We start from the raw sequence: 11,319 nt of genomic DNA, 5'->3' as shown, positions 1-11,319 counted from the left end.
CAAAGGAAGGGTCAAACATCGACCTATCAGGTGTCAAACCTTTGAAGAGGATGCATGAGGATGGGACTAGCGCCATAAGCTAGAAGACTGGTAAGATAGCCTAAAGCAGACCATAAAAAAACCCAAGAGCTGTCTTAGACCAATGACGCAGGAATCCCCAAAACCTCAGTTGAGAGGACGACTATTTTGGTTCAAGTTCGTTTGAATCAGCTATTATTAGTTAACCTTGCCTTCCGGAATACATACTCACAATAAGAGAGAAGTTTTTGAGGTTCAAAGCGTCTGAGTAGTCATTTGATGAACTGAGCTATAGCAGATTTTAGAGCAGTAGGCTGATGTTTTTCGGAGAAGTTAGAGCATTCATCTTTCTTGTGAGCAGGTTGTACAAGAGTGGTTCCATGATGAGTGATAGATATCAGCATCTCAAGTAACGTTAAAAGCACAACTATTGTAAATACTATGGCACGTTCAACGTCAAACGCCTTCAGAATAATTGGCTGTACTTGGATTCTTATAAGTAACAATCCAACAAGCTGTTACACACACAAATATAATTCATTCTCCTTCGAAAGGATTACATCAGAAGGCAACAATCCTCTGTTTACATACAAACGATATTATAAAGATCCATATTGCTGGTCTCATTCCTTTAAACTTTTCTGCAAGTCATACAGTAAAAAGTCACCCCCACCCCCACCCCCACCACCCTGTCTGGCTTTTATTTCCTCCACCTGGATTTATGAACCTAGATTTTTAACTCCACCATGATGTGCAACAGACTACGGGATACATACATACGTACATACACACATAAATAAATACATACATACATACATACATACATACATACATAATACATGCAAAGACGTATATGTCTGTGTTTATCTGTCTGTTATATATATATATATATATATATATATATATATATATATATATATATATATATATATATATATATATATATATGTATATATATATATATATATATACATGCGTGTGTGTGTGTGCATGTGTGTGTGTGTGTGTGTATAAATTTGTCTTTTTATTCATCACAAGTGATGGGATTGTCTAAAGACGGTAAAAACTGAAGAAACATAAACGGATAACAAAACCTGACCAAAGAAAAAACTACATCGGCAACGGAACATCACCGCTCACTTCTCCAACGTCAAAACGTTTCGCGCGCGCGCGAAAGCTGAACACCAGCTTGTCAAAGCACTCTCCAGATTAGCCATTAATTCCACGCACTCCGAGCCATGCTTCAAGTGCCTGTCACGACACTCCTCGAAGCGGCAGCATCCGTGACAAGCAAGGCCGAACAACCTCGATAGCAAAGACGAGACAGGAACGATGCTTGCACAAAAAGGCCGAGTAATTTCCCTTTTTTTTTAAAGAGATCTGGTATAAATATCCTGGCAGTTCTCCTTTCGAGATCATAGATAGGACGACTGTTGTCGCCGCTTCTACGCCTTCTTCTTCTTCTCGTCCTTTCGTGGGAAGAATCCGCGAGACGCAGCTATGAAAGTTTTGGTAAGGATCAGGTCTTATTTTTTTTACTTGGAAAAAATATGCAGCCGATAGGAAAATATAACCACTGCCACGATAAGAGAAGTCGAGTAGTTTTTAATATTCAGTGGCGTCTTTTCAAAGTATCATTGGAGGAAGTCAGTTCTAATGTTGAAAGACATCACATCAAACAAAAAACTATCTTAACTTCAATTTACCCTCAGATTTTTTAGTTTTTTTTAGTGTTATATATATATATATATATATATATATATATATATATATATATATATATATATATATATATATATATATATATATATATATATATATATATATATATATATATATATATATATACACACACACACAATATTTAAGCTACAAATGTCGTTTTATGTATATAACTGAATCACGAAAATATGGTACGTGATGGATATATAAATAAAGATAAAACCCAGAGAAGGAAAGGCTGAGAGTGCGAGGCCTTTGATTCTAGAGAAAGAGAGAGAGAGAGAGAGAGAGAGAGAGAGAGAGAGAGAGAGAGAGAGAGAGAGAGAGAGAGAGAGAGAGAGGGAGGAGAGAGAGAGAGAGAGAGAGAGAGAGAGAGAGAGAGAGAGTCCTTTACTGAGGCAAGAAAAGGACGACAGACAGTCGAAGGGAGGAGCAGCACTCCAGTGATATATATTTATCTTCCTTTGTGGATTTTATCATTATTTGTGTCGTTTTATATTCAGTTCGTTTACATATCTTAAAAAATAATACCGAAGGGTAATTTAAATGATAAGTGGTTTGTCACCTGTATATATATGTATATATATATATATATATATATATATATATATATATATATATATATATATATATATACATATATATATATATATATATATATATATATATATATATGTATATATATATATATATATATATATATATATATACGTATATATATATATATATATATATATATATATATATATATATATATATATATATATATATATATATATATATATATATATATATATATATATATATATATATATATATATATATATACATATATATATATATATATATGATTACATATATATATATATATAGGATGCGTATATATATATATATATATATATATATATATATATATATATATATATATATATATATATATATATCACCGATAGCAACTATCCCCACTCAGTGACTCAGCTGTCAAGTATATATATATATATATATATATATATATATATATATATATATATATATATATATATATATATATATATATGGGTATAGAGCAACTCGACACTGAAGTTGAAGGCAGTTGCTGTCAGTGGATCGAATCCTCCAGGCGACAAACCATTTATGCAGTTGTTATTCCACATCGGTATATATTTCGAGTATATATATATATATATATATATATGTATATGAGTTGAATATTAAGAGACATTTGTAGCTTAATGTTTGTGAACGTGAAATGTCACGATGATGACAAAAGAAGAAACATATATATATATATATATAAATATATATATATATATATATATATATATATATATATATATATATATATATATATATATATATATATATATATATATATATATATATATATGTATGTATATATAAATGTACATATCACACACAACCTTTGCTGACAAATGTTTGTTTTATGTATTATTGTTATATAGTAGACCTCACACGTCGTTTACAGTGAAGTACAGACATTATTGTGGTTGACCGCAAAAACCACGGTAGCAGCGATATCTGTTCTTGCGGGTGTGTAGACAAATGAACGGAAGTTATCAACGGCTCAACCTTTTAAAGCGTAATGATTACAAATTAAAGAGTCCATTCGAGATCTGTTTTTGCGGTGTGTAGACAAATCTTCAATCGGAATCTTATAAAAAAACAATGTCGAGATTTCACAGATTACTAAGGCCATTACAAAGCAATGGAAGTGTTCACTGTCCTTGTACAAAACAATAGTGATTGGAATAAAATGTTTTTTAAGTTTAAGCTTGATGGATCAAGGTCTAACAATTAAAAGAGAATGCTCAATCAAGTCAGCACTTTTTTTGTCAGTGTTTTTGGAAAGAACTGTTAAAAGAGAATACTAAATAAATTTTAAAGATTTTCAATATTTTTGAAAGGTGTTGGTCCCTTGGACGCAATGTCTTCTAAACTCAAATCTGTGATAGGCTTCATGATCTGATTAATTGCAAATGACCTTGAATGACCTTCGCACCTTAGTCATGAGATATTGTGAGGTTTTATATCGATGCATAAGAAGTTTTTTTTTTCTCTTGCACAGTATGTTTCGAAACAATTTAGTTTTCTGTTTATCACACCTAAAGAAGGCAACTGCTTCATGTGATTTTAATTTGATAAGTATCTAGTTTCTCTGAGAAATGCTTCCGTGCGTACAAAGTGTCTTAATAAATTGGTATACACAAGCTGTCAAAAATGACAGTGATATAAAAGAAGGTTAAGACGGCAAATCCCTATCCTGGAGACGTCACGTACCATTCCGAAATTCGGACTGAGGTCTCTCTATTCTGCATACTTGTAATGTCTTGGTATGTTAATCACAGAGAGTTAATCAGCAATCATTTCTCTAAAGTAAATGTTTAGATACCTGCAACAGAACTTAGGAGTCTTGTGGGAGTGGCGATCGCTCACAGTAGGACCAAAAGAGACCAAAAAGTGAGCTAGTGGTTTGAGTGAGTGAAATGAATGTTTTATTTTTCCTCATTGAGCTTCATTAGGTCTATGCATTTATTGAACTCCTATTTCTCAGGATTTCTTCTCTCATATCCCACAGTGCCTCCTTCTACTAGCCGCCTTTACAGCGGCAAACCCCGAACCGAGTTACATCTTGTCCCAGAGCCCAGGCTACGGTGGGCTGGGTCTCGGCTACGGCGGGCTCGGATATGGAAGAATTGTCCCAGCTTACGGATACGGCACTGGCCTCGGGTACGGATACAAACCGGGCGTGCGCTCCGGATACGGCCTAGGTGGTTACGGGCTCAGAGGGGGATACGTCCCTAGGTACGGCTACGGCTGGTAGAGCAGAATTCTGTCGGATCCAGGGAACAGTTTCCTGTAGAAATATGAATTCTGTAATCACATTCGTGTGTTTTTTTTTTTTTTGCTTTGTTTTCTGTTCTCAGATTATGTTAGACATCAAAGCGAAAGTTCACCTACTAAGCTTTCTGTGTCCTTTTCAAGTTTTCTGATTCTTAATCAAATAAGACATCACCAGTTGTGCTTGCCAGCTAATTTTCAAGCTACTGAAAAAACTGCTTGCAAGTCAAGGCTGTAGCAATTAAAGGTCATTTCTTCCCTTGTTTTATTTGATTTAAACCGGTACGTCTTATCGCTTATTCCTTTTACAGTGTTTAAATGCCCACTTTCTTCATTATCAAGATACGGTCACTGTTTAGCGTTATTACAGTAAGAAGTATAAACAAAACATAAAGACAGACAAGATTTTTTGAAAGCGTCTTCCTTTCTTCCTCCTTTTCTTTCTCCTCCCCTCCTCATCCTTCTGCTCCTCCAGATTCTCTTCCTCTTACTTACTTTTTCCTTTCTTCCTTCTTTCCTCCATTTCTTTCTCCTCCCCATCTTTGCCTCCATTTCTTTCTTACTTTTCCCTTCCTTCCCCTCCATTCTCCTCCCTCATCATCGTTCTGCCCTCCAGATTCTCTTCCTCTACTTTTTCCTTTTTCCTTCCTTCCTCCTCTTTTCCCCTCCCCTCATCATTTCTGCTCCCCATTTCTCTTCTCCTCCTTTTTCCTTCCTCATCCTTCCTCCTCTCCTTTCTGCTCCTTCAGATCTCTCTTCCTCTTACTTACTTTTTCCCTTCTTCCTTCTTTCCTCCATTTCTTTCTCCTCCCCTCATCATCGTTCTGCTCCTGATTCTCTTTCTCTTACTTCTTCCAATTTCTCCTCCCTTTCTCATCCTTCTGCTCCTTCAAATTCTCTTCCTCTTACTTCTTCCTTTCTTCCTTCCTTCCTCCATTTCCTTCTCCTCCCCTCCTCATCCTTCTGCTCCTTCTGATTCTCTTTCTCTTACTTACTTCTTCCTTCCTTCCTTCCTTCCTCCATTTCCTTCTCCTCCCCTCCTCATCCTTCTGCTCCTTCAGATTCTCTTCCTCTTACTTCTTTCTTTCTTCCTTCCTTACTCCATTTCTTTCTCCTCCCCTCCTCATCCTTCTGTTCCTCCAGATTACTTTCCTCTTCCTTATTTTTATCTTCACGCTTTATATCTTCCGAAATTTGATGTGTGAAGAAAACTGAAATTCATTTATTCAGATTAGAGTGATTATAAAACTTGAGTGTTTCAAGCAACGTGTAAGTTAATGTTCTACAATACCTGAGATCTTGTGAACATCTTAGTTCTTAACCATTTTATCCTGATTTGTGAGGAAGAGCTTCTGTAATTAAACATATCCGTTGCAACAATTCCGTATCTTTTAACTTTTCGAGTTCTACCAATATTTTTTTCCCTCAGTTTATTGCAATAAAGTTCATACATTTCAATTTTTCAAGAATTACTCATTTGTGTTCATGGTAAAATGATCCTTTTTCCATCTAAAAATACCATTCCATTTCTGCATTGGAAAGTTAAAGCAAAAACTATGTAACGTCATGCTTTCAATTTCCGACTGAAGAGGAGGATCTGAAGTAGAATTAACAACAAACCTTAGTGGTCTGGTACAAGTTGCAATCGATCACGTTGAGGCAGGAAATTCAAGAGACTGAAATGGTTATGAAAAGTGGCTTCTTTTTCCTGACACTTTTAGCCTTTCTCTCTCCAAGAGGCGGACTGGTCTATAGATTTCTTAAAGGTTAATCATCTACCTTCCTCAATTTTTTTTTTTTTTAGTTTTTTAGTTTTCTGTAGAAGAAAACTGTTGTGCCGGCTTTGTCTGTCCGTCCGCACTTTTTCTGTCTGTACTTTTACTGTCCGCCCCCAGATCTTAAAAACTACCGAGGCTAGAGGGCTGCAATTTGGTACGTTTATCATCCACCCTCCAATCATCAAACATACCAAATTGCAGCCCTCTAGCCTCAGAAGTTTTTTATTTTATTTAATGTTAAAGTTAGCCATAATCGTGTCTGGCAACGATATAGGACAGGCCACCACCAGGCCGTGGTCAAAGTTTCATGGGCCGCGGCTCATTCAGTATTATACCGAGACCACCGAAAGATGATCTATTTTGGGTGGTCTTGATTATACACTGTACGGAAAACTCGATTACGCGAAGAAACTTCGGTGCATTTTATACTTGTTTCTCTTGTTTCCTTCCGACCTGGGCTAGAAACAGACATTAGGTTGTCCTTCCCGCTGAACTTTGTACGCTAAAAAAAATATCAAATCAGTTTCAAAAGACTTGAAAAAAGTTGATCAATAAATTTTGCAAAGTCATCAATTAGTTAGTATCCCCCTGAGTGCCCATTTATGGATTAGCTATAAATCAAGGTTGATATGATTATATCCAGTGGTATTGTAATGGATATAATAAATAGAATGAAAAAAAGTATAACTTCATTATGCAGTTATTTATGTAAATCATAACTACACTGTTTCTTTCTCTCTCTCTCTCTCTCTCTCTCTCTCTCTCTCTCTCTCTCTCTCTCTCTCTCCTTTTTTGTACGCCACAAAATTCTTTTATATTCCACTTTTGAACCCACTAAATTGAAATAAAGCAAAATAACTTAATTATGCAGTTAATTATCCAAATCTTAACTACACTTCTCTCTCTCTCCACTGGCGTATGCCACCGAATCCTATGCAATTCCTCTCGTGAACCCTGTGTTCAGAAAATTCAAATTTTAGAGCCTAATGATTTGAACCATGTGACCTAACGTGAACCCAGGTTTAGAACCCTTGAACTTTGGATTTGAACCTTGTGACCTAACGTGAACACCAGTTTTGGAACCCTTGAACTCTGGATTCGAACCATGTGAACTAATGTGACCCCACTTTTAGGACCCTTGACCTAAAGATTTGAAACATGTAACCTAACGTGAACCCCAGTTTTAGAACCCTTGAACTTTGGAATCGAAGCATGGGACCTAACGTGAACCCACTTTTAGAACCCTTGACCTAAAGATTTGAAACATGTGACCTAACGTGAACCCCAGTTTTAGAACCCTTGAACTTTGGAATCGAAGCATGTGACCCAACGTGAGTCCAGTTCGTGAAAAACGACCCAGTGTCGTCTGTGCAATACGCTGGAAACCTATTGTCCCAAAAGGATTCAATTGCCTCATAAAGTTATTAATCCGCATACGCGTCACTTCCCTCGTCAAATACATCAAATATGTTATGATCCCAGCCGCGATGATATTTGATATACCAGACAATAAAAAAGTCTGGCATGTCAGAACATATTCGACAGATTGGACAAGCGACTGACGCTTAAAACGGTCGTCTCAATTTGGTCTGTCTGCTTTAGTCATTCCGTCGTCCTATGTGTCAAATAAATCCTGTATGCAAATAAATCCCTGAGCGTGGACGGGTGGACGGTTATATTGAAAGCGCTGCTCCATTAGGGCAATCCATTCCCTTGACCTCATTGCCTGCCCCCAAAAAAAGTTTGGTAATCGAATGCCGTGGATGTTGTCGTACACGTGATACAACCATCTGACGTTCAGGAGAAAATAAGTGTCGGGTTTATATAGTAGTTATCGTTTCAACTCTACTTTTCTTTTGGTAAACCCCAGTGCAAATGCTATAAATTTTCGTGATTAGATATATAGACATATGTTGACTTTCTCGTAACCGTAGCACCTTTCAGTATGAGTGGAATTAGGTGACAGGTGTAAAGAAAACACGCACCACACGCATGCGCGTGCGTGCACAAACTTAGAAACACTTACAGATATCTATTTGTGTTTACTAAGAAAAGAAGAAAAATGTGACACCCAAAGCATCTAAGCTTGATAACTAGAAAACAACAACAACAACAATAACAACAACAACAACAACAATAATAATAATAATAATAATAATAATAATAATAATAATAATAATGATTGCTAAGAGATTTACAATCACGTGTGTTGGTTCTTAGTTTTAACAACTCGTCCACCTTTCAACCAGCCTTCGGTAGGCAGTCACTTCCTCTCTTATTCTGAATAATAATAATAATAATAATAATAATAATAATAATAATAATAATAATAATGTTAGGAAAACCAGGAAAACAGTGAAAAACAGCAACAACGATAATTGAGAGAAAAGTAGTCGTTTTCCAATGCCTGTTCGGCATGCCATGTCCCACGGCCATTTGAGCAGAGCTCTCCGAGAAAAGACGCAATTTGCAGTACGAACAATTACTGCGCCGACGGACAAAAATGACGAGGAAAAAGTACTTTACTCCTGCGGTGACCATTAAAACAAGTAAAAATTGCGCCGAAGTTTCTTCGGCGCAATCGCGTTTTCTGTACAGCATATAATCAAGGCCACCGAAAATAGATCTATCTTTCGGTGGTCTCGGTATAATGCCGTATGAGCCGCTGCCAATGAAACTTTAACCACGGCCCGGTGGTGGCCTGGCCTATATCGTCGCCAGAAGCACGATCATGGCTAACTTTAACTTTAAATAAAAAAAGAACTACTGAGGCTAGAGGGCTGCAATTTTGATATGTACTTCGCCGTGTTTAGTACTAGCCCCTGGGGGGTCAAATATATTTCGCCGTGTTAAGTACTAGCCCCTAGGGGGTCAAATGTATTTTGCCGTGTTCAGTACTAGCCCCTGGGGTTTAAATGTATTTTGCCATGTTTAGTACTAGCCCCTGGGGGGTAAAATGTATTTTGCCGTGTTCAGTACTAGCACCTAGAGCGTCAAATGTATTTCGCCGCATTTAGTACTAGCCCCTGGTGGTTAAATGTATTTTGCCATGCTTAGTACCAGCCCATGGGGGGTCAAATGTATTTCGTCGTGTTAAATACTAAAGGATCAAATGTATTTCGCTGTGTTTAGTACTAGTCCCTGAGGGGGTCAAATGTGTTTCGCCGTGTTTAGTACTAGCCCCTGGGATCAAATGTCCCTAAGTGCATTTCGCCATCCGCCTGTAAACACACACACACACACACACACACACACACACACACACACACACATATATATATATATATATATATATATATATATATATATATATATATATATAATATATTTAAATAAGTTACTCTTAAGCGTGTATTCGCCCAGCGTTCTTCTCGACGTATAAATCCCGAAACCTTTCTAAAACTCGGTCGTTTGGGAAAATTCAAGAGGGGAATGACGAGTTGTTTATGTGAGCTCCTATAAACTAAATCTCGCCAAGAACTCCAGGAGCGTGATGCATTAGCGAGGGTCACGGTACATCAAGAGAGAGAGAGAGAGAGAGAGAGAGAGAGAGAGAGAGAGAGAGTATTACATAAAATCGAGGTCTAGTCATGTTTGCACATTTTTTGTTAGAGAGAGAGAGAGAGAGAGAGAGAGAGAGAGAGAGAGAGAGAGAGAGAGAATTACATAAAATCGAGGCATAGTCAATTTTGCACATTTTTTTTGAGAGAGAGAGAGAGAGAGAGAGAGAGAGAGAGAGAAAAAGAGAGAGTTTGAGAGAGAGAGAGAGAGAGGATTATATAAAATTGAGGTATAGCCATGTTTGCATTTTGTTGTGTGTGTGTTTGAGAGAGAGAGAGAGAGAGAGAGAGAGAGAGAGAGAGAGAGAGAGAGAGAGAGAGAGAGATTATATAAAATCGAGGCATAGTCATGTTTGCATTTTCTTGTGGAGAGAGAGAGAGAGAGAGAGAGAGAGAGAGAGAGAGAATATAAAATCTAAGCATAGTCATGTTTGCACTTTTTGAGAGAGAGAGAGAGAGAGCTGCGGGTCACAGTAAATCATGAATGAGTGCCAGTGACCAACACACATACGCACACGCACACACAAATACACACACACACAGATAATATCCATTTACATCTTCCCCGTATTCATTTCTTTCTTTCCTCATCGTTCATTATTCTCTCTTCTACTGCGTTCCTTTGGAGAATGGAAGGATGCTGGAATCAAGACCTTTAATTAACACAGTTGTAATTCGCTGGGTACAATGGGTCCGATGGTGTCTTCAGAACAATATGACTTTTCATTAGTCGTTTTGATACCGAGCCGTTGTTAGTCATTTGTTCTGAAGGTGCCTCGATGTCTGTACCCAGCAATACCAGTTCCATTATGCGTAGTGAGTTATAACTGTGTTTAATTAAAGGTATAGCTAATGAAATCCTCCGTTTTCCGATGAGGATCTGGAAAATTTTAAGAAATACTCCAACCGAATAAAAAAAAGAAATGTGAGGAAAAATGGGAAGTTGATACAAAAAATAAATGTTTCATCAACCCCAGTTGCTCAAAAGGAAAACTTTTCCAAAATTATAATAATCTATGCATTTATTTCAGCCTAAATCTACGCAATTAACATCCCGTACCCATTTTCCAAATCAACTGTTCATACCCCCACGAACAAGACACTGAATGGCTAAAGATTAAGACAGCTCTTTATAAGAAGGCTACAAACATATTAACAATTTAATTGAAATCATTATGAAGTTATTATGAAGTCAAACATTGATATAGTCACTGTACATTATTATGACACTGTACAGGATAGAAACTGAATTTACATCATGAAGTCCCCTTGGGGTACCCCTCTGAGCTTTTAGTTCCAATACAATTAGAAATGAGTAGATTAAACATGAGCATTGGTTTGTGGACCAAAGCATGCCCGCTTATCAATACACAGAGGAACAT

At 36.8% G+C, this 11,319-nt stretch overlaps 1 protein-coding gene across 1 annotated transcript; it reads left to right on the top strand.

Moving 5' to 3' along the window:
- The first annotated feature begins 1,449 nt into the window (after positions 1-1,449).
- On the top strand, positions 1,450-5,131 carry LOC136842083 (neuropeptide-like protein 31). The gene is made up of 2 exons (XM_067109466.1): positions 1,450-1,530; positions 4,337-5,131. Exons 1-2 carry the CDS (start codon positions 1,519-1,521, stop codon positions 4,580-4,582), a joined length of 258 nt encoding a protein of 85 aa, XP_066965567.1. The 5' UTR covers positions 1,450-1,518; the 3' UTR covers positions 4,583-5,131.
- Positions 5,132-11,319: the final 6,188 nt, after the last annotated feature.

Source organism: Macrobrachium rosenbergii, chromosome 9 (genome assembly GCF_040412425.1).
Source record: "Macrobrachium rosenbergii isolate ZJJX-2024 chromosome 9, ASM4041242v1, whole genome shotgun sequence".
Lineage (NCBI taxonomy): Eukaryota > Metazoa > Arthropoda > Malacostraca > Decapoda > Palaemonidae > Macrobrachium > Macrobrachium rosenbergii.
Note: the sequence above shows the minus strand (reverse complement) of the source record. Positions and strands in the feature narration are given on the sequence as shown.